At 57.6% G+C, this 26,342-nt stretch overlaps 9 protein-coding genes across 9 annotated transcripts; 3 read left to right on the top strand and 6 right to left on the bottom strand.

The window, feature by feature from the left end:
- Positions 1-340: 340 nt before the first annotated feature.
- Positions 341-3,196, bottom strand: IWZ02DRAFT_382433 (kelch repeat protein-like protein; the record flags this gene model as incomplete). Its single annotated transcript, XM_066765223.1, has 5 exons — positions 341-452; positions 774-1,771; positions 1,827-2,464; positions 2,530-2,607; positions 2,677-3,196. 5 exons carry the CDS (start codon positions 3,194-3,196, stop codon positions 341-343), a joined length of 2,346 nt encoding a protein of 781 aa, XP_066620529.1.
- A 3,161-nt stretch (positions 3,197-6,357) lies between these two features.
- IWZ02DRAFT_458731 (uncharacterized protein) lies at positions 6,358-10,140 on the bottom strand. Its single transcript, XM_066768034.1, has one exon. It carries the CDS (start codon positions 9,778-9,780, stop codon positions 6,661-6,663), a length of 3,120 nt encoding a protein of 1,039 aa, XP_066620528.1. The 5' UTR covers positions 9,781-10,140; the 3' UTR covers positions 6,358-6,660.
- Positions 10,141-10,640: 500 nt separating this feature from the next.
- On the bottom strand, positions 10,641-12,293 carry IWZ02DRAFT_381963 (uncharacterized protein; the record flags this gene model as incomplete). Its single annotated transcript, XM_066765198.1, has 2 exons — positions 10,641-11,471; positions 11,553-12,293. The coding sequence occupies 2 exons, from the start codon at positions 12,291-12,293 to the stop codon at positions 10,641-10,643; spliced, it is 1,572 nt and encodes a 523-aa protein (XP_066620527.1).
- Positions 12,294-12,883: 590 nt separating this feature from the next.
- Positions 12,884-13,958, top strand: IWZ02DRAFT_458728 (Acylphosphatase-like domain-containing protein). Its single transcript, XM_066768033.1, has 3 exons — positions 12,884-13,251; positions 13,311-13,564; positions 13,682-13,958. The coding sequence occupies exons 1-3, from the start codon at positions 13,210-13,212 to the stop codon at positions 13,689-13,691; spliced, it is 306 nt and encodes a 101-aa protein (XP_066620526.1). The 5' UTR covers positions 12,884-13,209; the 3' UTR covers positions 13,692-13,958.
- A 195-nt stretch (positions 13,959-14,153) lies between these two features.
- On the bottom strand, positions 14,154-15,908 carry IWZ02DRAFT_458727 (uncharacterized protein). The gene is made up of 2 exons (XM_066768032.1): positions 15,770-15,908; positions 14,154-15,630 (listed from the first exon to the last, which is right to left on the bottom strand). Exons 1-2 carry the CDS (start codon positions 15,792-15,794, stop codon positions 14,639-14,641), a joined length of 1,017 nt encoding a protein of 338 aa, XP_066620525.1. The 5' UTR covers positions 15,795-15,908; the 3' UTR covers positions 14,154-14,638.
- Positions 15,909-16,430: 522 nt separating this feature from the next.
- Positions 16,431-19,075, bottom strand: IWZ02DRAFT_458726 (uncharacterized protein). Its single transcript, XM_066768031.1, has one exon. It carries the CDS (start codon positions 18,857-18,859, stop codon positions 16,580-16,582), a length of 2,280 nt encoding a protein of 759 aa, XP_066620524.1. The 5' UTR covers positions 18,860-19,075; the 3' UTR covers positions 16,431-16,579.
- A 344-nt stretch (positions 19,076-19,419) lies between these two features.
- Positions 19,420-22,032, bottom strand: IWZ02DRAFT_506714 (uncharacterized protein; the record flags this gene model as incomplete). The annotated part of the gene is made up of 2 exons (XM_066770404.1): positions 19,420-21,560; positions 21,609-22,032. 2 exons carry the CDS (start codon positions 22,030-22,032, stop codon positions 19,759-19,761), a joined length of 2,226 nt encoding a protein of 741 aa, XP_066620523.1. The 3' UTR covers positions 19,420-19,758.
- A 1,256-nt stretch (positions 22,033-23,288) lies between these two features.
- Positions 23,289-25,292, top strand: IWZ02DRAFT_492893 (uncharacterized protein; the record flags this gene model as incomplete). Its single annotated transcript, XM_066769889.1, has 6 exons — positions 23,289-23,380; positions 23,427-23,533; positions 23,584-23,696; positions 23,750-24,174; positions 24,223-24,511; positions 24,558-25,292. 6 exons carry the CDS (start codon positions 23,289-23,291, stop codon positions 25,290-25,292), a joined length of 1,761 nt encoding a protein of 586 aa, XP_066620522.1.
- Positions 25,293-25,693: 401 nt separating this feature from the next.
- IWZ02DRAFT_458718 (uncharacterized protein) lies at positions 25,694-26,279 on the top strand (the record flags this gene model as incomplete). Its single annotated transcript, XM_066768030.1, has 1 exon — positions 25,694-26,279. A coding segment is annotated over exon 1 (344 nt), but the record flags the coding sequence as incomplete, so codon positions are not given.
- Between the last annotated feature and the right edge of the window lie 63 nt (positions 26,280-26,342).

Here is a 26,342-nt window from a genome sequence, read left to right as displayed (position 1 = left end):
CTTGCATGTCGTTGTTGGAGGCGGGTACGCGGTAAGTGGTGCGGTTGGACGCGGACTGGATGGACATGGGAGGGGAGGTAGGATGACGCAGGCAGGCAAGCAGGCAGGCCGTCATGGTGTCGGAAGGCCAGCCGGTCGGTCGGTCGGTCGGTCGGTCGGTGTCAGGGGCAAGCAAGACTTCCTTTTTTTTCTTCCCCTCTCCTTTTCACCATCATCGACCTGTCCTTCAGCTCACACTTCAGGTCCACCACCACCACCACCACCACCACTACCACCACTACCACGACCCCAGCTCTTCTTCAATCCCAACGCCCTCATTGTCAACAGTCCATTACGTCGATCAATCGCGATTGATAACCCGCAGACTTCGCCGCGGATTCAGCAACACGCCATGGGCGCCCCAAAAAGACGGCTCCTGGCCCGCGAGCAAGTCGTCCGTGCTACTCGCGTTGCTGCGCACGAGACCGGCGCCGCTGCCGTACCGTTCTCTGCCTTCTCTTTCTCTTTCCCTTTCATCTCCCGCAGCATTCCACGCCCACCCACCCCCACCAGGAACCGGAAGCAAACCGCCAGCAGCACCAACATCTCCCGAGCCGCCAAGGCTCGTGTGCGCGCTGTGCTGAGCGTTGTTGTTCCCCGAACTCCCCGTGAACGTCCCCGTCCCCGTACTGCTCCCCCACAGGCCCGCGCCTAACCACTGCCCGCTCCCGCTGCCCCCGCCATTGCCATGCTTCCACCCATGCGAATGCCCAATCGCCGCGCCGGCCGCCAACGCGCGCTCGCGATCGCGCTCGTAGCTCGTCTTGCCGGAGGAGCTAGACATGTCGACGCTGCCGTGGGTGGCGGGAAGCATGGCCGCAGCGCCGAGGCCGCCGACGACGGCTTTCTCGTTGTGGCCGCTGTTGCCGGACGACGCGTTGACGGAGGCGTTGCGGGCGCGGGGGGAGGAGGAGGAGGCTTGCGCCATGGCGACGTGCCGTTTGTACAGCGCGACCTGGCGGCGATAGATCCAGGCGCAGAAGCCGAAGTACGCGGCGCCGACGCCCGCGACGCCGGCAATGACGCCCGCGACGATGGCGCCGACGTTGGGCCCCGTTGAAGTGTCAGATGTGTTATTGATGGTCGAGGTGGTGGTAGCCGTCGGGCCGGCGATGGTGTAGATCAGGGGTTTGCCCGTGGCCAGGGGGCCCGCCAAGGGGGTTTGCGCAGGCGACGTCGCCGTGGCACCGCCCGTCGCGTTGCCGCCGACGACCTTGACGACGGGCTCGGGGACGAGGTACGAGTAGGAGCCTTCGAGGCCGGCCGAGACGTTGGAGCCGGCCTGGTTGGGGTGCTGCGAGAAGGGGTTGCTGGCGCGGTCCGACAGCGCCGTGTACCGCGTTCCCCAGGCCAAACTCGTCGTGTTGAAGACGTAGACGCCCGGCGAGTCGCACGAGAGCTCCGTCCCCACGTAGCCCCCGATCAGTATCATCTGCCCGTCCCAGATGTTGCACGTGTGGCCGGCGCGCGCGTATGGGATCGATTGGTCCGTTTGGTCCACGCTGATCCACGTGAAGGATGGCATGGTGAGGATCCACATGTCGTTGTACTGCGTTTGGTCGTTGCCCAGATCCTGCCCGCCAAACATGTACATGTTGTAGGACGAGCCGTCGGCGGCGGCCGCCACAACCGCGCACGGGTTGACACGGATTTTGGGCGCCGTCCCCGTCGTCGCCTGCTTGTACCAGGTCGAAGACGAAATGTCGTAGACGTCAAGGACATTCATTTGCGTCTGCGCACGTCAGTTTCGGTCTTCGCGTCGTTATTTCAAGGTGATGGGCACTCACAAACGTCGAATTAGTTCCGCCCGCCAAGCCCACCAGAATCCCCTCGGGCCCAAAGCCAGGCACAAACACCAAAATACCATCGGCGCGCTCCGGGAAGCCGCCGGTCTCCTGCAAGCCGCCCTCGGTGACGTTGCGCCACGCGCCATCGGCGCCGGCCGTCTTGAGATGCGTCACTTCTCCGTTGCCGTAGCCCGGAAACGTGTACTCGACCAAGCTCTTGAGATAGACGCGCGCAATCTGGTCCGACCAGCCCTGCGTCGTCCACGTATCGAGGTGGCCGCCAAAGTAAAAGCCGCGGCCGAGCGAGGCAATGTTGACGCCGGCGCCCTCGGCAGCGCGCTGCACGCTCTGCCCGGCGCTCGCGGCGTGGTTGCCGGCCGACGTCTTGGGATCGGAGTGCTGAGTCCAGCTCGACGAGCCGATGGCGTATTCCCACAGCGAAAAGGCCGTCGGGTAGTCGGCTGTGTTGCCGTTGCTCGAATCTTGGAACTCACCGCCGTACAGGTAGAGCGAGGTGCGCGAATTCCAGAGGTACGCCAGCGAGACAGCCGGAGGCCCTGACGGTTTGGGTAGGCCGGTGAAGGAAGGTGATGAAATTTGCCACGATTTGGAGAGATCGAGCGTCAAAAAGTCATTGTCTGGGGAGCTGCTTGTCAGCGCCCGTGAAGCTGCAGATGGGACTTGAGAAATTGATAGAGCTTACTCCATGTATTGCTCGACTGCGAAGCGTCCGATTTTGCTCGTCCGCCATAGACATACAGGGTCCCATTGACAACGGCGGCTGCGTAACAAAACAATATCAGCTAAGCGCACCTCGTCAAGCTAGACTCATCGAGAAGCTCAAACGTACTGGCTTGACTCCACCGCGTACACACGTCTGTCGGGCTGTTTTCCCGCTTGACAAGCACATCATTCCTCCCATTTGCGTTCCAGCCCTTGTAGTCCACCCGCGGCACGCCAGCTTCTGCTCCCCACATGAACGTCCGTCTGGATCCAGCCAGGACGGGCAGCAACACGACCGCAAGCACCACCATCAGCCCGATCTTGTACCCCGTCCACCAGCCCCTCTGATCGCGGGCTGCCCCTATCCTCCTCGATCCTCCAACAAGCAAGGTATCCTCCTCTTCAGACTCTCCTCCTTCTCTTCTCGAACGATTCGTGACAGATGCGCCAAACACCTCGGCGTCGGACGAAAACCGCACCCTGATGGGGGACCTGCCCCCTGACGGCGCAATGATGGGAACGACGCCGCCGGCCGGCGTCGGGATAGACACGAGCGAGGCGTCGGCGGCGTCGTCTCCATCAAGGAGCCCAACCTCGCGAAATATCGATTTGCGCCGCGGATTGGCGGCGGTGATGGGGGGCAACATTTTGGGCGGCGCGGCCACGGTCGAAGTCGACGACGAAGGCCCGCTCATGTCGTGTAGGAATATTCGAAGTGGTAGTGGTGTAGATGGAAAGGGGGAAAGGTTGTGAGACGGGCAATGAATGTAAGGCAGGAGCAGCAGCAAGGCTGACTCGCTCACGCATAGACAGATGGCCACCGCAGACAGACGTCAAGTGACGTAAGACGACGGGGCAAGGAATCAATCGAGCAAGCAAGCAAGCAAGCAAGCAAGCAAGAAAAGCTGCCAACAACAGGCGCGCGCGGAGTTGGACGCGAGCTGTCTACCTGCAGATCAGCTCAGTCGATTCCGGCCAGCCAGACGCCAGGAACTCTCTTCGGTAGACAAATCAAGCGTCGACCAGCGAGCCCGATTCCGCGCGGATTCCTTGAAACGGATGGTCGAGTTGCGATGCGCAATGCGCGTTTTTTCAACACCTTTCTCAAGCCAACGATAGCTCTTTCCCTGGGCCGGAAGAAAACGAATACGGGTAGAGGATGTGTCGAGAGGTCGATGCGGGCGCCCGTATGACGTCGTGAGTCGGTCGCCACCTATGTGCGTGGCTCCCTGGCGCGGTGTGGAGAGATGCAGCAATTGATCTGCGTGCCGATCAGCGATTGGCTGCGCAGAGGTCGGGGTATCCGACTCGGCTGCGGTGGTGATTGATTGATTGATTGATTGATTGATGGATGAGGCGATGATGGAAAAGTGGATGAAAGCGACAGGCGAGGAGGACGAAAATGTTAAAGCGATGGTTTGTTGTAACTAGTGGATCGTTGCGCTCACTGCTCCTTTAGTTGATTTAAAAAGCCGCGGTGACCATGGCTACAGCAGCACAAGAGGACGACGACCGACGCGGTGTGATGACGGAAGGCAGCGAATGCAACGTCGTCGTCGTCGTTGACAATTACACGAAAAAGCGAGCGGCTCGAATCAAATCGAGTAGGAGACGACAATGCGACTGATAGGTCGGAGAGGAGAGTGGAAGACAGAAAACGGTGCAACGAGAGACTGAACATGCCAACCAAATGTCGGATCGGGGACGACATGATGGAGCCCAATCAGGCACAGAGTTTGGTCACCTGTTTCGAGTACATTTGGCCTTCCTTTGCTGTGGCGGTGCGTCTCCCGCCCCCTCCCTCTCTGCATTTTATTCCCCACAGTATACGCAAATGACGGGTTGAAACGAACGTCCATCCTCCGCTCCATCCGTCTCGTCTGTTGCGTCGCGCCTCGTCGCAGCGCCCACCCGTCGTCCGTGGCGCAGCAGCGCACTCACTCATCCGTTTTCTTCGCGTCAAGCAGACAAGAACCGAGCTGGCTGGCTGGCCGCTGCGCAACGGCGCTGTCCTTGCGTCCAGACGTGCCAACTGGCGTGCGGCGTGCCGTTTGAAGTCCTTTGTTGGCGGTTGTCTTGTCTTCCCGAGACAACAGGACACGCTTGGCTGTGGGTGGCATGCATGCATGTCATTGTCTTCCTTTTTTTTTTTTTTTTTTTTCCCTCCCCGCTCCCGAGTCCGCGCGTGGCTGTTGGCGCGGACAAGAAATAGAGAAATAGAGAGACAGACAGACACGAGGCACTGATTCATTGCCTACCTACCTACTTGACCCCACAGACTTATGCATCGCATCTACTTATCAAGTCTGCCACGGGATGCTGATACACTTACAGTTCGGCTCCGTCTTCTCTGCCGCCAACGGGAAACCAAAAGGCTGCTGTGACAAGCAAGCAAGCAAGCAGGTACGGAAAAGGTAGCGCAAATCGCACATCATGCGTCGCATCGACCGGGCAGCTTGGTTGACACCAGAACCTCTGCCGTGCCCCCCCCTTCCTTGCAGCTGTCAACGTACCGTAAGCGTATGTACCCGGAACCCCTCGAGGGTGTGCCCAATCGAGGCGGATCCGATGCAGGTTCAGGCACCAACAACCACTGCTGCGGCAGTCAGTCAGTCAGTCAGTCAGTCAGTCAGTCAGTCAATTAACTAGTTGCGCCTCAAAAAGCAGCTGTATGCTCGTCTAAAATTTCCCCCTCGCTGCACTCTTGAAACCACCATCTTCACCCCTACCGACGACGTCGAGAGATGGGGAGAGGGAGGAAGAAGGAAAGAATGTCAAATGCATAGGTGGGGTACGTACTTTCCTACGTGTACAGTACAACAACGACGTCACCACTCCCGTCCCCTCCTAGGTACCTGGTCGTTCTGTATCTCAAGGGTCCAACTGTATATACCCCACGCACCCCTGCGCGAGTCAGGCACCTGGCTGGCTGGCTTTCCCTTTTGTTCTCGCCGTTGGATTGGTTGGATTGGCTGGATTGATGAAACAGAAACGATTACCTTGAAACCACCACTACCACACAAAATTAATTCGCTAGCTGTAATGGTAGTAGACCACTACTACCCACCCACCACACTGTAGAAACACGGTAGAGCGGTAGAGCAGTAGAGCAGCAGTGACACAGAAAGAACGGTAAGTTCAACATCACCACAACTTTTATTCCTTTCCGTTGCTTTCCATTCAATGCTTTACCTCCTTTCTTTTATTTATCATATCCACCTTCATCTTCTGACTATGTAACTTGATATTGATTCAATTCAGGCGCGGGCGCGGGGGGTATAAACAGACAACAACAGACACAGGCAATCAGTCCACTCTCTCGCTCGCTCTTTTCTCTCCGTCAACATCGACAACAACGACAACAACAAACCACAGCCCAACCCAAACAAGACAAACCCTCAAAAAGATCGAGAAAAAAAGACAAAAAGCAATCAAACGCCCCGTTGCCATAACAGACCAACCCACCCCTCACCCTCTTCTCCTTCCTTCTTTCCTTCTGCCCTTCCTCCCTCCCTTTTCTCGGGATTAACCGCTGCCCCACTCTCTTCTCTGTCCTCTTCGAAAAAGAAAAAGAAGAAAAAGCAATCAACAAGAGAAGAAAAAAAGTAGTTCGTCCGCACGGGAGGGGGTGTTGAGCCAAACAAATGAATCCTGGCTCACCCTTTCTTTTCCACCTCATCCCCCACTTTAACCAACCACCCCACCACCCCTTCCATGATACTCATTACCAGGAAAGAAAGAAAGAAAGAAAGAAAGTTAAAAAGTACGCGAAGTGGGGAGAAAAGGAGTGACGAAGCGAAACAAGGCGAAAAAAAAAAAAAAAAAAAAAACCAAATAGATACAACGTAGCGTCAATAACGGGAGGGAAAAGCAAAAGCGGCGTCTAGCGCGCTCAAAGTAGAAAAAAAGGAGGGGCAGTTCGACGAGGGAGGTGTTATGGTAGGAAGCTGAGTCGAGTGGAAAAGCTCAACGGCTCAAAAGGTGGAGAAAGCGCCAACAGCGCCATACAAACAAACAAGCAAGCAATCCAGCAACGAAGTGAGACAGCAGCCAAACTTTTTCTCAGCAACAAGCTCAGAAGACCTCTTCTCCCTCTCCATCTTTACGACACCTAAAAGCGCCACCGCGGTCTATTGTCGTCCGGAGGCGGATTGCGAGAGCCCTGCCGACTCGCGCTGCCGCGGAATCCCGCACTGCTCAGGCGCCCACCAGTGCGGCTGCTCGCCCTGCTATCGCGGCCGCCGTTGGTGCTCGCGACGCTGAGGCCGCCGTCGAGGCTGGGCCGGGGCGGAGGAGCCGTGGCGTTGCCGCCCGGCACCACCTTTGGCTGCGGCAGCATGCTGATGCGCCGCGAACCGCTCATAGACATGTCGGTGCCGGGCCGCAGCAGCAGCGGCGTCTTGCGGTCCATGACGGGGCTGTCGCACTCAGACTCTTGGTCCTCTTCTCCCGAGCGGCGGCGTCCGGTTGGTCGGTGGAAGGACAGCTTGGATGACGACGTGGTGCGCATGTCGAGGCGCGTGTAGGCGTTGCGGGACGGCGTGCGCGGCGTCATGGTCGTACGCTTGTTTTTGCCCTGGGCGCCATGTGCAGGAGTGGTCGAGGCTGGCCGAGGAATCGAGGATGCCGGAGGAGGGGACGGCGCATCGCGGTGGACGAGGGGACTTCGTTTCAGGTTTGCTTGCGACGATACGGCGCGGAGGGAACGCGGCGGAGTGGGATCCTTGTGGTGCGGTGAGGGGGTGGAGAGAGAGAGTGGAGTAAAATTGTGACCTACTACCGTCTCCTTCATGTTGGTGGACGTGTTCCAGCGGGGCTTGTTGGACGCGGATTGGGGCAGCTGGGGCCGGCGAACAAAGGACGTGGGAGTGGCGACAGAGTAGCGGGGACTGGGTGACTTTTCCTCCGAAGCGCTGGATCGTGAGACTTGGGTCTTGCGAGGAACGGTCGACGAGTGCGAGTTGGGCGTGGGCAGGCTGGAGAAGCGCTTGTTGGCTGCTGATCCAGACCGATTGCTGTTGAAGCTGCTTTGCCGCGACTTGAACGCCATTCGCTGCTCCCTCTCCTGCTCCTTGCGGCTCATGACAACCGAAGAAGCAGGCGAGGTGCCCGGCGTGTCAATGACGCTGCCAGCAATGGATTGTCCGTTGGAAAGAATCGTCGAAATCGAGTCCCGGAGCTGTGACGTCTGGTTGACGTTGAGATCGTCAATACGCTCTTGCATCTCCTTCATCTGCTCCTCCAGAGAAGCCCACTCGCGTCGAATGTCGTGCTGCAGCCGGAGGATTTCGCCGTTGACGGTAAGCCGGTCCTTTACTCCCTTGTCAATAATAGTCAAGACGCGCTCAATGGCCGGGCCGTAGTGAATCTTTTTGGCCTCGAAGCTTTCAATCTTCTTGGCCGTTGCGTGGGCGTCGGTAAAGTACTCGTTGGTGTCCAGTGCCTCGTGCAGCTTGAGCAGGCTCCGCTTGACAGACTCGCACATTTTGCGGGCTTGATTGCCGGCGTTCCTAAACACCAAAACCCACCTATCCTCGCCCAATTCCCGCCTCAGTGACTCTGCATCTCGCTCGAGCCTGTTCCACTGCTGCTCGAGCGTGTCGCATCTGTTTTCCAATTCGCTGCATGCGCTGGGGAAGACGGGCTCCGCGCGGACCTGAAACTGCGACAGTCTCATGGGCAAAAAGTCGAGCGAAGCGCGAAGCGGCTGCATACGGGCAAACAGGGCCAAAAGATTCGAGTCTTCTTGTTGCTGTCCGGGAGACTGGGCGGGGGTCGGATTTGCAAACCCAGGTGCAAAGCTGAAGCGGTTCGTCGAAAAGGTCTTGGTATTGGGCGGGGTTTCTTCGACAATGGTCTCGAGGGCCTCAATGTCCACGCCGTGGTCCGTGGCGCTCTCGGCCATGAAGCTGCGGTGCCTGCGCTCTTCCATTTCAAATACCAGCCTACTCAGAGCTTCCATCTCGAGCCCAATGTCGCCAAGAACCGTGTTCCACAATTCCTCCCACTCCATGGCAATCTCGACCTGCTCCTTGACGCCCTTGAGCTTGCTCTTGATGTCCGACCATTCGTTGAGAATGTGCTCCATTGCATCCACCAGCATCGTCAACTCCTGCATCGAAATGCTCTCAATGTCTGGTCTCGTCTGAAGCTCTTCAATTGCCACGACAAACACCTTGATGAGCGTCTCAAACACGTTGATTGCGGAATCCACCTCGTCCAGACCCTCTCTTCCGGCCGCAGATGCCCATTCCACGTCATCCTCGGCGTCCAAGCCATTCAGCACGTCCGAAGCCTTTGCCACCCACACTCGAATCTGGCCAGCAGCGTCAAAAAGCGCCCTCGATGCGCCTCTGGAGGTAGGGATTGCGGATATTTGCGCTTGCAAGGACGTGGCGTCGGGCAGCTTGATGGACGTCAATTGTTGGATTTGGTTGGTGAAGGATACGCGGGAGAGGGTGTAGACCGAAGGTGCGCGGGAGAGGTGTTTGTAGATGGTGTCGCTCCGGTCATTGTCGCTGAGGCTGAGGCTGTCCATGCCAAGCGACGCGGGCTCCTCTTCGACCGGTGGTGTGTCCTTGGGAGGCGGCGTCGGCGGGGCTGATTCGTTTGGTGCCGTGTCGGTTTGGCTGGATTCTGGCTCGGAGTCGTGGCGGTCGTGGTGGTCGGGGTGGTGGTGGTGGTGGTGCTCGTCGCCGCCATTGGGCATGACGTCGCGAAAGGCGGTGTCGCCCTTGGCCATGCTCTCCAGTTCGGGCAAGCTGTACTGGCGCACGTATTCCTCGAAGGCATCGGCCTCGCTGTCATCGTAGTCGGCACTGACGAGCGACGAGCGGTCGCTCAGCTCCGGGGCCAGCATGTGGGCGTCGACGCCCTCTCTCTCGGGCAGGCTGTTGTTGTCGTCCGGCTGGAGGCGGGGCCCGCTCCAAGCCCTGCCTCGCCGCTGGATGCGAAAGGAGCTATCTTGGGCGTGGAGGCGGTCGAACTCGCGGAGGTGATCTTCTGGAATGCGCCCCACTTCGGCGCCCTCCTTGGTGACGATGCTGCGCTTCTTGTGTTGCAGATCCAACAGCTTCATGCGGGCCAGCAGGCCGGGCGACAGCTTGCGCGCGGCCAGACGGCCAGCGTTGGGGTCGACAGGCGACAGGGACGGATTCGGAGCACCGTGGTTGACGGGCGAGCGGTGCGTCGCGTCGGGGAGGTGGTGGTTGTTGTGGTTTGGAGATGTCATGGGGGAAGGAGTGTTCGGCGACGGCGGCGGCAGCGGCGAGACGAAGGAGCTAGAGCAAAATGGAAATGAGAGGCCGCAGCCGAGCTTAGACGACGGACGGACGGGAGCGAGCGAGCGAGCGAGTGGGAGGCGGAGCTGTTGTTGTTTCTGATTGTTGACACGGCGAGCGAGACTAGGTAGACTTGGTGCAAGACAGGAAGCGGATGTACGGTTGGGTGGGTGGAGAGTGGCTCTGGGCTGCCGTCGCGGTCCAGTCTGGCCTGTTAGCGCCCCGATTCATGAGTGAGTGCAACAACAACAACAACCAGCCCGCCAGCCAGCCAGCCAGCCAGCCAGCCAGCCAGCCAGCCAGCCAGCCAGTCCGCCAGCCAGCCACAGATGCAGCTTACCTGGATGCTTTTTCTGCGTACATGCACTGTATGCTTTGCTGGCTTCGGTCGGTGTCCTATCGGGGGGGCCGAACCGAAGCGCAAGGGTAGCTCCAGTCCGCCAGGATGCCGAACTGAACTGGACCCAGTGGGCGGCGGCGGCAGTGGCTTGCAGGGTGCGCGTCGACTGTGGAGCTTTGCAGTTGTAGTAAACAACAGCAGTCTGTCGTTGCTTGGTTGCAATTGCGGCTTGTCTGATACTGTCCTGAGAGCAGCCCCGTGTGATTAACTATCTGGCGCGCCACGCCATGACGGATGCAGCGTGTAGATTGCCCCCAGGGGCAGGCAGCCTGTTTACAAAACACCGCCCGCGCCTTGGTTGGCGTCAAAAGCCCTTGCTTGGACCGCCTTTTCTCTCTCTCGCGCGCTCATGTCTCACAATCCTTATATAAATATTACAAATGTACAAACTGACGGGGTATCGACAGACATTCACCCGGCCGGCACGCCCGTCCCCTCGCTGTCAATCTTCAGCGTCGGCGTCCTCGTCGTCGTCGTCTTGATCCGCTGTTCCCTCCACTCACGCGTAATCTCCTCGCGCACGCCCTTGCACCACTTGAGCAGAGCCTCGTCAAACTGCATCCACGCCTCTGGCCGCTCGCCGTGCACCACCTCCATGACGTCGACCTTCAGCTTAATCTCCCACCGCAGCTCCGCCGCCTTGACCCAGTACCGCAGGTTCTCGGCGCACCGGTACGGCAGAGACGTGTCCGTGTGGAACGTCTTGATTTCTTCAAACTGCCGCCGCGACTTGCGCACCAGCTCGTTGTGCAGGTACACGAGCCGCAGCCCGCTGTGCAGCTTGTGCAGGAACGGCGTCGGTAGCTCGCCCGCCGACGCGGCATCCGTCCACGCCGGCAGCTCGTCAACCGCGTCGTCGGGGTCAAACGACTTGAGAAATAGCCTCTCGCGCTCGCGCTCTCTGCCCGTCCAGTCGCCCTCTCGCCAGCTCCACTTCTCCCGCTCTGCTTCCTCCGCCTGCTCCTTGGCCTCTTCCTTGTCCAGCAAGCTCTCAATGTCCTTGATCCAGTCATCAATCGCGTGCCGCTCGTCTTCCCTGATGCCGCCTTCAAAGTCGCGTCCTGCCATGCGCTTCAGCACCTCCAACACTTCATACAGCTCTTTCCGTATTGTCTTCTCCGGTTTGATCGAGTACAGCATCTGAGGCTTTTCGTGTGCCGTGTAGTAGTTTTTGGCCGCCTTGATGGCAAGGGTAATGTTGTCGAGAATGTCCAGACCCTGAAGCTCTGTCCACTCCTGTCGCTGCGGCAGAGGTTCCTGCTCCAGTTCTGGCGTCATCTTGCCCGCTGCTTCGAACTGCTTCCTCTGCTCCAGAGCGCGCACTGCAATCTTTTCAGTCTTGGCCGACTTTGTCTTGTACTTTTCCAGCGACTCGGCCGTGCGCGTCTTTTCCAAGATGTCGCGCGCGTCCTGCAGCGCCTCTCTCAACTCCCTCCGCAACACGGTGATGGCTGGCGGCGGCGCCGTGTACATGACCTTGTGTCTGTAGGTGCTGACTGTCGGGGGCAGCATGGGCGGCGGGGCATAGTCGACGGGGCTGTCGACAAAGGGAATGTCGATGCTCTCGGCAAACATGGAGCCATCGTCCGAGATGAAGGAGCTGCGCTTGCTGCTGGCGTCGTCGTCGAGCTTGAGGGAAAAGTCCGAGTGCGCCCTGTCGGCCGTCGTATTGGGGCCATCGGTCGCCTCCTCGGCCCTCTTCTTCTTGCGCCGCTCCTTGGCGATCCGGCCTCCCTTGTCGTCTAGCAGCCCCGTCCGAGCAAAGTAGTACTGCAGGTGCGAGATGGTGCCGAGGCTCTGCACGCTCTCTCTGTTCTTTGCCGAGTCGGCGAATTCTGTGCCCTCTGGCCTCATGTATCCGCGGCGGCCGTTGGGGATGCCGCCCCACGACAGGCGCGAGCTCTTGGAGCTGCTGCCGCCAGAGCCAGATCCAGAGCCAGACGACGAGGCAGACATGGCCGAGACGGGCCGGTCGAGGCTGGGAGCAGACGCCGTCATAAAGGTGGGAGATAGAGCAGGAGCGGGGGAGACCGAGCGCTCCGAGTGGGCTACATGGTCGTTCATGGTGCTGGGGGCGGCGGCGCGTTGATAACGAGCGGCCGAGTGCGGCGGCGGCGGCGTCGTCGTCGTCGTCGACAGAGGAGACGAGGGGGATTCTATCAGGAGACGTTGCTGAAACGACAGTGCAAACGGGCGTGCAGGTAGGAATTGCGCGTGAGACGGAGGCAGAACAAAGGGCGCAGAAGAAAGAAGGGTGTTGTGTGTGTGTCGAGAGAGCGAATGCAGGCGCGAAGATGTCAATTATTCTGGAAGCTTTCTCTGGGCTTGCCCGGCCCAGCAACACGGACGGATAGAATGTCTATTCTGGGCCAACGGAAATTAGCCGCAAGCGAGCGAGCGGGGGGAGACGAGACAAGAGACGATAGAGGACACTGAGGCCGGACGGCGGCCCCGTCCGTGTCTTGGAGCACGCGTTTCGAGAGGCGAGGCGGTGGTGTTGATGAGTGTCGACATGCAAGCAAGCGCGGAGAGCTGACATGCGCTGGACTGCCTGCCACATGGCCTCAGACTGGATACCTGTAAACTTGATCCCTGACGGTGGCAGCGGGACGGGCGGGCGGGCGGATTGGCCGGGATCAATTCAATTCATCCATCAACGCTGCCCCTGAAAGAAAACCAAGTACATAAGGAGGTACTGTACTGGTCCGCGAAGCCTGTGCGTTTGTAGGGCGCCGCCACCGGCAGCCGACTGCTGGTCGCTGGTCGCTGGTCAACGCAAGCCAATTGTTCCCGGGCCATCATTGTCTGTGTCTGCCAATCCCTGGTGTGCGGAATGCGTTGATGAGCGAACCTCACATGCGCCTCAGGCCATCAACAGTTGCCAAGACCTACGTCATCGCCCGATTCACCCAGGTACCTCACTAGTGGGTGCAGCAGCACACCACATCAATCAGAACCCAAACAGACAACACCCCCTCACATGCACCGTCTCTTCTCCACCACACGCATCATGTCCAAACGCGTACGTGTGCCTCCCCTCCTTCCTCCTTTCTTTCACAACTAACACGCGCGCGCCGACAGATCTCATTCCAAGTCTCGGGCCGCGTCCAAGGCGTCTTCTTCCGCGCCTTCACCATCGGGCAAGCCAACGCCATCAACGTGACGGGCTGGGTCAAGAACGCGGCCGACGGCACCGTCGTCGGCGAGGCGCAGGGCACCGACGACCAGCTGTCGCGTTTTGTGCAGCAGTTAAATCAGGGTCCGCCGGCGTCGAGCGTGGAGAGGGTGGTCAAGAGTGAGATTGAGGTGAGGAGTGGGGAGAGTGGGTTTGAGAAGTGAGTTTTTTTTTTTAGTTTTTTTAGTTTTTTTTTTTTTTTTTTTGTGCTCGTCTTCTCGTACATACAGACAGACAGACAGGACGGTTCAACAGACGACTGACTGCTTCTTCGCAGGCGGAGATGAAGAAGACACCGATATAACTAACTGCCTCATAACGACTTGGAACGACTAGCTTCTAGAATACCTTGGAAATATCACACGACTTTCTCTTAACCACTCCCTCGCAACCACCCAACCCAAGAAAGGAAAAAAAAAAAAAAAAAAAAACAGCAACCTCGTCGGCCGACCAAGCACCTTGCCAAAACCCCAAACACCCCAGCACACGCAACCAGCAAATCCAGGGATAGCCCCCGACCCTTTCCCCCCTATACCCCTCTACGCTAACAACCCCTTGCTCGCTCTACCTTCTTTCTTCCCTTCTTTCCAACGACATGCATACATACATACATACATACATTTCCCCTCCCCCTTTCCCCTTTTCTAAACCTAATCAGATTATCTCTACAAACCCATAGAGTAAAACCAAATAACCTAACTAATCTATACTTCTTTACTAACTACCTATGCTTACTTATCCTCACCCTTTATTTAGATCATTAATATTATTAAGCTCTCTAGTTATACATAGGCTAGGTAGATAGGTAGGTAGGTAGATAGGTAGGTAGTATACTACCTACTTACCTGCTTTAGTTACTATTACTAGATATAGTAGTAAGAATAACAGACCTCTTCGCTCTCTTGTATAGTAGTAGTAGCAGCTATTAATTTAAACTATAGAGAGGTAGAAGAGTCTGAATCTAAATTGCTGCAATGGTTGGTCACGTACTTGGATGAATGTTTAACAATGCTAGGGTCATTCATGAGTGGCTAGATACAGCCCCCCGCGCTGTGGGAGATGTGGTCATATACATATGTGCATTTATACATACATACATGTACGCGTAAGGTAGGTAGTCTACGAAGATGGATGCTGCCTCCTGTGCCTCTGCCTCCATTCCTGTATCGCAAAGAGCCGCCTCAAACGCCAATCCCCAAGCACATGGCAGATGAGAGAAAAAAGGGAGAATGAATCAAGGAACCGTAACAATCAACTTCCCCTTGGTCCGATTGCTCTCCATGACCCGATGCGCCTCGACCACCTCCTCAAACCCAAAAACGCGCTCAATGTACACGGTAAACTCGCCGCTGCGAAACCGCGGCAGCGCAACCTCGATGAGGCGATCGCGCAGCTTGCCCTGATACGCCTCGTCGCGACTGCGCAGGCTGCTGCCCTCGTACCGCAGCCGCTTGCCAATGAACGCGGCGATGTCGACGCCCTTGCCGTCCAGCTTCGTGCCGCCGAGAAACCCGAGGTTCACGATGTGCGCGTCGCGCGCGGCGACGTCGAGGTTGGGCTGGAAGGTGTCGGCGCCGACGAAGTCGATGATGACGTCGACGCCCTTGGCGCCCGTCGCGTCTTTCACGCCCTGCACCCAGTCCGTCGTCGTGGTGTTGAAGGCCTTGTCGGCGCCCAGCTTGTCCTCGATGAAGCGTACCTTGTCGTCCTGGCGCGCCGTGGCGTAGACGGCGGCGGCGCCGTCGGCGCGCGATAGCTGGATCCCCGCGATGCTGACGCTGCTGGCGCCGGCGTGCCACAGGATGGATTTGCCGCGCTCGAAGCCGCCGACCAGGTACATGGCCTGCAGGGCCGTGATCCAGGTTTCGGGAATCGCGGCGCACTGCTCGAAGGACAGTTCGGCCGGCTTGTGCACCAGCATGTGCGTCGACACGGCAATGTATTCGGCGTATGCGCCGCCGTAGGCCAGCCCGAAGACTGCGTCGCCGACTTTGAAGCCGGATTCGGAGGAGGAGCCGAGCGATTCGATTGTGCCGCTGAATTCGACGCCGAGGGTTTTGGGGGCTTGTGGGGGGACGGGGTATTTTCCTTCGCGCTGGAGCAGGTCCATGCGGTTGAGGCCGAAGCATTTCACCCGGACGAGGGCTTGTGTGGCCGTGGGGACGGGCTTGGGCGTTTGGGCGTTGATGAAGAGCGCCTCGGCGGGGCCGGTGCCGTTTTTGATGTCTGTGAGGGACGGGTGGTGCTGTTAGCCAGTGTGTATGTGTGACGGCGGCGATGATGCTGGAATGTGCTTTTGCTGCCGCTGGCCAAGTCGTCAAACCAGACAGACGCCACGTTAGGGAGGGGGCGAGGAAGAACAAACCAATTGCTCGCATAGTCTCAGACATCGTGAAGGCAAGCTAGCAAAAGCAGCAGCAGAAGTGCGTTTCTTCTTTGTGGTGGTAGCAGCAGCAGCGGCGGCGGCGGCGGCAGAGGGCGACAGTGTCGTGTATCGCTTCTGGAGCCGCATAGGTGGGTAGGTGGGTAGTCGATGTATTTATACAAGCAAGCAAGCAAGGTAAGAAATACGGGGCGGCGGGTGTATGTACAGTACAAGACGAGTAAACCCAAAATTGTACCCAAGGATAATTATTACGCGATGATGCAGACAGCCGGGTAGAGGACGGATAGCGGGCGGGTAGAGGCAGCCAGATGTACTGCATGGGATGGGATGGGAGGGGGGGAAGGGGAAAAACCGAAGGCTTTGACCGACTAATGACGCGAGAGCTGCTGCCGTTATCCGTGGCCGTGGTTGGGTTCCATCCCATCCGATTTCTAAGCTCCCACTCTTCCCCCCCGGTTGTGCCCTGCATCCCCGTCCAGACAGACGACACAGCAGCCAAACTCCGGAGACCACAGCACCACAGCACCACAGCACCACATCAACTGCACCACCGCAACCCATCAATGATGGCAATTGACGTCACAAGCCGTCAATTTTTCTCCATTAGTCGATAGAAACAGAACAGTAACGAGATTAATACCTACAGCACCAATACAATACAATCGTTAAGAAAACCCACCTACGCAAGACCATGCAGTATCAATCAATCAATCAATCAATCAATCAATCAATCAATCCAAAGTCCAACCCCTCAAAACAATGGCAAAAACAACATCCCCTGGTTTCCTCTCACTCCCGGGGGCCGGGATTCTTAGTATCCCTAACTCCCCCCACCCCATCAACCAGCACCTCCCACCTCAAATGCGACACCTTCATCTTATTCTCCTCAAACCGCCTCTTCCGCCGCATCCACCTGCGCACAGCCTGACTCCTACTGCCCTGGCGCTGCGGTTCGGGTAGGAGTTCGGGGTGCAGCACCGGTGGAAGCTGCGGTTGCGGCGGCGGTGGTGAGGGTCTGCGGGCATGTTCGAGCCACTGCCCGGGATTCGTGATGTAAAAGACGCCTTCGGGGGGGAGTTGGTATTGGGGGAGTGTGCAGGAGAGCGTGGATGTGGAGCGGTGGGGGAAAGGCGTTTGAGGTTGGGGTTGGGGGGTTGCATTGGGTGGAAGGGGGAAATCGGATGGTGTGGGATTTGGCGCGGGCGTCGAATTGAACTCCCGTAGCAGCTGGTGCATCTCCTGTTCGAACTGCGACATGTCGTGGTTGCAGTCGCCATCTGCGCCGTCACCCTCAGAGGAGGCGTCGGAGGACACGGCGTCGCCGAAAAACGTGTCGTCGTCGTCGTCGTCGTCATCGTCATCATCATCATCATCATCATCGTCATCCTCCTCATCATCATCATTATCATCATCTTTGTCTTCGTCGTCGAAGCTGTCGTCGTCGGAATCCGAATCATCAGCATCGGACGTGTCGTCGAGGTCCATGGTCGATGACGACGATTCATGCGCCGCGGCGGTCGTGTCCGTGTGCTCCGTCATCATAGCCGTAGTAGTACCCGTGGCAGAGGTCGAGGTTGTGGTAGGTCCAGCCTCCATAAACTCCTCCTCCTCATCATCATCATCACCCTCTTCCCTCTCTCTCTTCCTCTTTTTTCCATTTGCCCCTTCACCGTCACCGTCACCGTCACCGTCCCCCTTCCCCATCTCCCCAAGGCGCCGCTGACCCGCCACATCCGCTTCCAACCTCTCAATGACAGCGTCTTCGACGCTTTCGACGCTCTCACCATCGCCGATGTCTTGCAACAGAGCGTAGCAGCGCTGCTGCAGCCACTGCTGCAATGCGTCGCGCTCATGGGCGAGGCGTTGGGCAAGCGTTTGCGCGGTGGGTGGGCCAGAGAGGTTTAAGGGGTCGGTGGGTTGGGAAGAACCGGAAGAAGAGTCCAAAGGGATAGAAGAATAGTTTGGCGGCAGAAAAAACCCCCTCGCCATCGCCTCCTTCGCCACATCCTTCGCCATCGCGCGCAGCGCTGTTTCTCGTGTCGTTGTCGTCGTCGTCGGTCTCGACGGCCGCGATGGCGGTGGCGTTGGTCCAGACGCTCGACGACGACGAGTCCCGACAAAAACGCAATCGCCATTGCCGTCGTCTTCTTCGAACATGCAAACGTCCTCTTCAACAACCACATTCCTCCCATTCAGCGCGCCGCCGTCGATTCTCGCGTTCTCATCGCACCGTTGCTGCTGCTGCTGATGCTGCAGTTGCCGCGTCTGAAGCGATCCAGTGTTCCCCATCGTTCGTTGGAGAAGCCGTCGCGGCGCCCACTCATGCTGCTGCCGCTGTTGCTGCGGGGCCTGCGAGCGGGAAGGCGGGAGTGTGGAGAAGGGATGGTAATAGGTGTTTCTTGGTAGCGCTGGACCTGGTGGGCAATGGGGCGTTAGAGTCGCGCAGTTTAAGACCGGGGTGGAGGAGAATTGTTGGCGGATGTGCGATGATGCTTCCGCTGTTGATCGTCGCAATCGTAATCCTGATACAGATCGCGTCTGTGGTCCTAGGCCTGGTGGGAAAAGCGGTGTTGTTGTCGGTGTTGAGCGGGCTGTCGGTAGGAATGCGTTCGTTTTTGCCTTGGTGGTAGTGGGATATTGATGATGATGATGATGATGATGATGATGATAATGCTGCCGCAGTTGATATTGCTGCAGTCGATATTGGTGCTGCTGCTTCAAATGTTGAGATGGTTGCCGCAATCGATGGTCCCCTATACGGTCCGGGTCCAGTTTCTCACATCCAGATTTCACCTTAAACGCCTCCAGCGCACGCGCCTGCTCTTTCTTAATCTCTTCAAACCGCAGTCCCCAGCTGTCATGCCGCCGCTGCCACTGCCGCGCATCCTGGCCTCGGTGCTCCTGCCCCTCCTTCTCCACCAGTGACGACGAAGCGTTCGCACCGCTGTTAGCCGATGGGGCATCCATCTCCATGAGGCACATGGTGGCCTCACAAAGCTGATCGCCCACGCGTTGAATGTCATTATCGACATGGTCGTCATTTAATAGGAGGGAGGGAGTGGATGGCATGGGAGGGGTAGGCTCAGGAGAACAGTGAGCGCGAAGAGAGAAGTTGGTCAGGGTTGAGATCTTGATGCGTTTGGTGTCGGAGTTCGAGTGGGTCTCTGAGTTCAGAGAGGTCTCCCCGTGATTGCGTTTGCGTTGAGGGGAGGGGCTGGGGATGGGGCTGCAGTTGCTCCTGTGGCCACCGGAGGTGCTGGCGGCTTCAGAGTTGCGTTTTATGCGTGGCATTAAGAGACGTGAGATAATGTTGAGATGGTCTCCTGTCGGCGTCCTTGTTGGCTGTGGATGCTGCTTGGTACGCACAAGGGCTCGTCTGTGACTAGAACAGCGAGAAAGAGCGACCCGAGTGAACGCTGGGAAGCAGGAAAGCGAGACAGGAAAAAAGGAGGGCGAAAGTATGTGGAACAGATTGATGAAAAACGAAACTGGCGGATCGTGACCATTTATATTGGGATCTGGTACTCATCGTACCTGCAGAAAGGGGAGGGGCATCGAAGATTGGCTTCGTTGTCCCATCATCCGCCCGTCTGCTGCCCGTTAAGGAGAAACCCATTTTGGTACCATTCGTTGGAACGCCGCTGGAACCGTGGATGAGGAGATGACAACACGAATGGTCGCTCCCTTGGAGAGATGAACTTGAAGAAAAAAGGACAGGACGAGATTGGCTTCAACTTGTTGCAACATGCATTATGATTGATTCATGAGCAAGAAAAGGCTTTTGGAAAAGGAGGACGAGAAAAGAAATGCAGCAGAATTTCAAACAAGGTGAGGAAAACGTCAGTCTGCCAGTGCTTCATGATCTCCACTTGTCAACCAAGGAAACGACAGATGTGGAACGGCTCTGCTCAACACGCCGTAACGCTCCCACTCCCAGTACCAATGGAACAGAACGCCCTGCCATCCATTCATGCCATCTGCCGTGCGTGAACGTCGAAAACCTCGTTCCGCCATCCGCCCTCTTCCCACTCATCAACACGCTCGGCCGCCTGCTCGGCCTCCTCGTGCCACAACTTGACGACGCTGCCAGGGGCATATCTGCCCTTGAACACACCCTTGCCAGGCGCGTCGACGCCAACGCGGACATCGAGGTCGGGATCCTCGCGCGGCTTGAGGCGGGCGACGACGGCCTTGATAAAGGTGCGCCAGTCCTGCGGGTCGGCGATGCGCGTGGCACGCAGGCGCTCGCGCGCAAACAGGAGCTCGCGGTTGGCTGTGTGCAAAATGTCGGCAATGGCGCTGGCCAGGTGCATTTCGAGAGTCTTGCGCAGAATGGGCCTGATAAGGGGCTTGAGGAGCCACGAAAAAAAGGACACTTTGGACTTGGCCAGAGAGTAGGAGAGCTTGTGCACGTTCACGCGGACGGCACGAAGGGAGAGGACTTTCTCGAGGTGGTCACGCCCTACCTCAATGTCGAGGTGCACGTCTATGCCGCGGTCGTCGAGGGCGAACGAGGCAATGCCCGAGTCTGTGAAGCGCAACAAGGGATGCGAGTGCAGGCGCAGCCAGTATCCCAACTCGGAGGCGCGAAAAGTGAGGCCGTCTAGCTTGACTGTGATGAGCGAAGTCACAGAAGAAGTGGTGCGGAAGCGGGCTTTGCGAATCTCCAAGTCGTTATAAGTCTCGACCCGAAGTCTGTAGGGGAGAAACGAGGTGTGGTTGACAGTCTTGCCAGGCTCAATAATGAGGTTTTCCAAGAGGAGATCCATGTCGGGAGTGGCAACTTCGAGACGTGGAATGGGCACGTATTGGACGGCTTGGATGAGAAGAGGCACAAAGACATTGATGGCATCAGTCAGGAGATCCGTGTTCGTGTAGTGGTGCTTTGGCGACAGAATATGAACAATCTTTGTCGTGGTCCTGAGCAGTTTGGCAATATCCTCGTCGTGAAGCACGGCCCGCAGGGTTGATTGCATTTGACCGAGAAGGTCGTCGACATCTTTGCGGAGCGAAGAGTCTGTTCCAACTCCACGAGCTCTTGCACGGAGCTCCTGGAATTTTTCCTCAATGCGTTCAAGAAAATCAGGGTCCGTGAGCAGCTTTTGCAGGGTGTTGCCAATGTCAACCATGAGACTTTCGAATCCAGGGTCATTCTGACTGTGCTCCATGACGCGCTTGAATTTTCGCTCGAGTTCATCCCACTGTTTGCGATCTCCAAACGACGACAGGAACTTCCAAAAGTTTTTGATGGCCCTGTCCATTTCTGCATTTTCGTGGACGCCGTCCTGGGCCGTTTCGAGTGTCTGCTCGATTGCGCGCGAGTAGACCATGGCATAGCGCTTTACGAGCAGAGAGAGGGTAGAGACCGACTCGGAATAGTCATCTCTTCTCCTTAGCTTCAGCACGGCCTGTTTGAGACGATGGACCATTGTTTCCCGCTCCTCCCCGCTCATGTGTTCAACCAGGCTATGCGAAGCCTCTCTGGTTATCTCGGCGGCACCATTGCCGACAGCCTTGGAGACGTCGGCGACCTCATCCTGCAAGTCCTGCTTCGTTGGCGCGGGGCCAATGTCGGCTCCAGGCTCTTTGAGCTGTTGCTGCTCCTCTTCGGACGGTTCGAGCTTCTTTCCGACGTCCTCTGCGACATTCGACAGGGTGAATGCAGTGTCCTTGAAGACCTCGCGGCCAACAACGTTGATATCGGAAAGGAATCGGCGAAAGTCGGAATTGGTCAGCAACAGCGAGCCGACGGTCTGCAAGCTCTTGTATGCTGCGGCAGGTCAGCATGTGTCAGCTTGATGTTGACGGGCGGACTTGCCTGCAGCAGTGTCGGCTTTGGACTTGGCCTTGGAGGCGTTGGCTGCGAGGTGGTCAACGTCTACCGAGACTCTCGACTTGGTCAGGAACCATATGAAATCTTGGATGTAGTCGTTGGTATTTTTGTGCTGGAGCAATTGCATGAAGTCGGTGAGCCATTGTCGCGTGTATTTTACGAGCAGACGTCCCGAGTCACTGAGGTCTGGGTTGGTGGGGTTGAGGACATCGGCGGCCAGCAGGGTGCGCAGGTTCGCGACGGCCTGTTCATTGGATGGCATGTATCCTTTTCCAAGAGCTCTGAACATTTGATACGAGTGCAGCTTTTGGTGCAGCCGCCTCTGGAGGGCCGTGTCATCATTGTATTGGGGCAACAAGGGCTCGCGGTCGTCGTCGCGCGAGCGGAAGAAGGGAAAGCAGGACGGCATGGTGGACGGAGGATGGAGTTGGTGGAGAGTGGAGAGTGGAGAGCGGTCATGGTGGAGGAGCGACGGCGATGGCGATGGCGATGGCGATGGCAATGGGGATTTGACGGGAAGGGCGAACCAAGGACTGGAACTGCGTCGTCATGGGGCGACGGGAATGTCGTGGGCATGACGTCTGTTGTGCGGCTAGAGGGTGTGGCTGTGCCGAGGGACCTGTGGCGGTGTCTTGGCGGCAGGACAGGTCTGGAGCTTGGCAGCGATCGAGACGTTAGAGGAATTTTGCGGAGAAGCGCTAGCCATGGATCGGTCCTCTCTGCCTGCACGCGACTCGCAACTGACTGTCAAGATTTTTTTGTTCATGTTCTAGCCCGGCTTGCTGCAGTTTCGCATCGTCAGCAGCGCCGTCGACAGACAGTTCGAATTGATCGTCTGCAGGCAGGGCCTCCACCCGACGAAAAAAACAGGCGCCCTTGACGCCCGTTGAACCCATCTCAGCCCGACATGACGCGTGTTGGTACATACATGTTCAACGCATTCCAGGGGAACTGCAGAACAAGTCCGGGCGTCAGCGGAGCACACGGACGGCGCTCCGTCTGCGGCAGCGCAGCTGAAGAGTTGCAGCCGTCCGTATCCGCAGTCCAAAGGTGCAAGATGGCGGCATCGGAGAGGGAACTGGTGTGTCAGCTTACGGCGACAGTTCCCCAACCAATGCTGGGACACCCATTTTATTATTTTCGTCGGGGTGGGCTTGGGATTGACGGTGGAGAGGCGGAGGAGACCATCTCGAAGCGCGTCGGCGGGAACCGGGAGCTAGGCCGGTTGGGGCAATCAGCTCCCCTGCGTGCTGCTCTCTGGCCCTGGTCTCGCAAAAAAATAATGACAGACGCTGCTTGCGATTCTTGCTTGCTCTCTATTTACGTATGTATGTATGCATGCACACGCGACCATCGGCCTCCTGGACTGAGTGGTGAGACGGACATCTCACTTCGGATCACTCTCTCATTTGCTGCCACGTAAAATTCCCGCCGGCCCTGCCCGCCCTGATCGCGCCCGGCTCCCCTCTCGTCACATCTCGAGACAAGATCCAGCTATCCTGGGACATGTTTTCCGCCTTTACCGTCCGCTCTGCCACTTTGCCTCGTCTCGGTGGCCTCGCCCTGATGCCGTCGTCGTCAATTCTTAAGCGGGCTGCCCGCCCACTTCTCTCCTCGTCGACCAAATCTCTGCGTCCTCTGCCCATCTCCCACCTCTACACCACAATGACGGCCGCCGCTGAATACAACGACCAGCCCGTTCCCACGGGCAGGCCCGCTCACCCTCCCAACGCCCAGCCCAAGCCAATTCTTTCTTCGTGCGTACCGTTCAATCGCCTCCAACTTTGGCTAACCCGCGATAAGGTCTGGCGATTACGACACCTCGTACAGCCTGGAAGCCCGCCGCTATCTCCGAACATACGGCCTCATCCCACCCGCCGTCGAGAGTCATGAGACGCAGGCAAAGAGATGTACTGACCGTTGACCGGCCTCGCCTGAGCTCACGCTAACCTAGCCGCAGGTTTGGCCCTGCTCGAGAGCAAGGCCGCCGAGTTGGAAAAGTACCAATATCTGAGTCATCTCCGCGCCACAAGCACGCACCTGTTCTACCGTTTGCTGGCAGACAACGTCAAGGTGCGGCATCCTGCATCCACCGAAGACTGTTCCCACTGCTCACACCATTCCAGGAGATTACCCCCCTGGTCTACACTCCGACGATAGGAGCCGCTTGCCTGGCATGGCACAAGCTGTACACGCACCCGGAGGGCATGTACCTCTCGTTTGAGGACCGGGGCAACCTGCGCGCCGTCATCGCCAACTGGCCACAGGAAGTCGAGATCACCGTCGTCACCGACGGCTCGAGAATTCTCGGACTCGGAGACATTGGTGTCAATGGCATGGGAATTCCCGTCGGCAAGCTGTCGCTCTACACTGCCTGCGCCGGCATCCGGCCAGACCGCACTCTGCCCCTGATGCTGGACTTGGGCACCGGCAACAAGGAGCTGCGGGAGGATCCGCTTTACATGGGCAGCCGCAGAGACAAGGTTACTCCCGCTGAAGAAAAGGAGTTTATGGACGAGCTCATGGCCGCATTGACGGAGAGGTGGCCTGGGTGAGTAAGCCCCGGCGTGACGTGAAGCCGTTTACTGACTGTTGGTAGTATCGTCATTCAGTTTGAGGATTTCAAGAATCCTTTCCCTGCCCTCGAGCGCTACCAAAACACATACACCTGCTTCAACGACGACATCCAGGGCACCGGCGCCGTCATTCTCGCCGGCTTCGTCAACGCCGTCAAGCATGCCGGCATCGACCTGCGGGATCACCGGGCCATCTTCCTCGGCGCAGGCAGTGCTGGTGTCGGCGTGGCCAAGCAGATTGTTGAATTCTTCATCAAGGAGGGTTTCACAGAAGAAGAGGCGCGCAAAAAGTTTTGGTTCATGGACTCTCGCGTAAGTGTTGTTCCTGACATGCCCTGACGTGGTCTGACGTATGCAGGGTCTCGTCACGCTGGACCGTGGCGACAAGCTAGCCGACCACAAGGTCTACTTTGCGCGCGACGACAACGACGGCAAGCAAATCAAGACGCTGCCGGAGCTGGTCGAGTACGTCAAGCCGACCATCCTGATGGGCCTGTCGACCATTGGCGGCGCCTTCACGCCCGAGATCCTCAAGCGCGTGGCCGAGCTCAACGAGCGCCCCATCGTCTTCCCCCTCTCCAACCCCTCGTCCAAATCCGAATGCACTTTTGAAGAAGCCATCAAGTACACCGACGGTCGTGCGCTCTTCGCCAGCGGCAGCCCCTTCCCCTCGATCGAGTTCAAGGGCAAAACCCTCACGCCCGGCCAAGGCAACAACATGTACGTGTTCCCGGGCATCGGCCTGGGCGCCATCCTGTCCAAGGCGGTCAACGTGACGCAAGACATGATCTACGCGTCGGCGACGGCGCTGTCGACGGCGCTGACGCCCGACGAGCGCGCCCAGTCGTGGCTCTACCCAGACATTCGCCGCATCCGCGACGTGTCGGTCACGGTCACGCGCGGCGTCATTCGCGCGGCGCAGCAGGACGGCGTCGACCGCGAGTTGGCGCTCCGCAATCTGAGCGATGACCAGCTCGGCGCGTATATCCGCGAGCGCATGTACGATCCGTTTACCGAGGGCGACAAGATTGGCGACGATGTGCGCGCGCTGACGGGCGCGGTCGTGAATGGCGTGCGCAAGAGCCACTTGTAGGCGTCAAGAGACAGAATCCCGAGGTTTTTGTGGAAGTCGAGCTGGCTTGATGGGCAAAAATTTGTTTTCTCTTTCTTTTTTTTTTTTTTTTTTCCATCCCCTTTTCTTCTTCCTTGCTGGGAGCGACGGAGCACAGCACCAGCAGGCAGGCAGGCGTACCGGCTCTCTTTCTCTCTTTCTCGGGCTTATGGACACACTGACTGAGCACTGAGCAACTGCGCGTCTTTAAAGTGCCACCGTCGGACTGACTCTCTCACACTTGTACAAGATGGGACACCCACACACCTATACAACACACTTAAGTCTCAACTTTGGAAGAAGGCAGGGAGTAGCAACCACGTACGTATATGTGCAGCGGAAAGGTACGTCACGGTACGTGCACCATATGGTAGATATCTACACTGCAAGCAAGCAAGCAAGCAAGCGAGTAATTGAGACTAAATGACATTGCTACCACCACCACCACCACCACCACCACTGAAGCAAACAACTGCTGTGAGTCTTAGACTTGCATACATACATACATACTCAAGTGTATGAGGCAGGCGAACACTATACTAGGTACGACGTTGCCTCTTTCTTTGCACTTGACCGTTGAGCAGTTACTTAGTCGGCTACTGCTGCTGCTGCTGCTGCTACTGCTGCTGCTGCTGCGAGATAACGTATTAGATGGATCTGTGGGCAGGTGGGCAGGTGGGTGGGTGGATTCATGTTTCTGCGTGTCTTGGTGCACGTTGTGCATGTGCTCTGTCTCTGTCTCCGTCTCTGTCTGTGTCTCTATCTCTATCTCTGTCTCTGTCTCTGTCTCTGTCTTGTCTCGGTTGCCCGGCTTGTTTCTCTTCAGCTTGGGTTACTTCAGCCTCATGCGCACTCAAGTTAGTTAGTTAGTCAGTCAGTCAGTCTCTCAGTCTATTGGCTTTGTAAATGACGACCCTCAGACGCAATAGTAGTAGTAGTGGTGGTGGTAGTAGTAGTAGTAGTAGCAGCAGTAATAGCATATACCTATCCTGTCCTATCCTATTCTATTCTATTCTATCCGTAAACGTGCAG

Source organism: Phyllosticta citriasiana (genome assembly GCF_038021145.1).
Source record: "Phyllosticta citriasiana strain CBS 120426 chromosome Unknown IWZ02scaffold_11, whole genome shotgun sequence".
Classification (NCBI taxonomy): Eukaryota; Fungi; Ascomycota; class Dothideomycetes; order Botryosphaeriales; family Phyllostictaceae; genus Phyllosticta; species Phyllosticta citriasiana.
The sequence above is the reverse complement of the archived record's forward strand: the minus strand, read 5'-3'. Positions and strand labels throughout refer to the sequence as shown.

What these genes read in the sequence shown, in the direction of transcription:
- IWZ02DRAFT_458731 (XM_066768034.1), bottom strand. Translation starts at nt 9,780, where the DNA reads ATGACATCTCCAAACCACAACAACCACCACCTCCCCGACGCGACGCAC.
- IWZ02DRAFT_458728 (XM_066768033.1), top strand. Translation starts at nt 13,210, where the DNA reads ATGCACCGTCTCTTCTCCACCACACGCATCATGTCCAAACGC. An exon ending in CACGCATCATGTCCAAACGC is followed by an intron (nt 13,252 to 13,310) that starts GTACGTGTGCCT and finishes GCGCGCCGACAG; the next exon opens with ATCTCATTCCAAGTCTCGGG.
- IWZ02DRAFT_458727 (XM_066768032.1), bottom strand. Translation starts at nt 15,794, where the DNA reads ATGTCTGAGACTATGCGAGCAATTG. An exon ending in TGAGACTATGCGAGCAATTG is followed by an intron (nt 15,631 to 15,769) that starts GTTTGTTCTTCC and finishes CGTCCCTCACAG; the next exon opens with ACATCAAAAACGGCACCGGC.
- IWZ02DRAFT_458726 (XM_066768031.1), bottom strand. Translation starts at nt 18,859, where the DNA reads ATGCCATCCACTCCCTCCCTCCTATTAAATGACGACCATGTCGATAAT.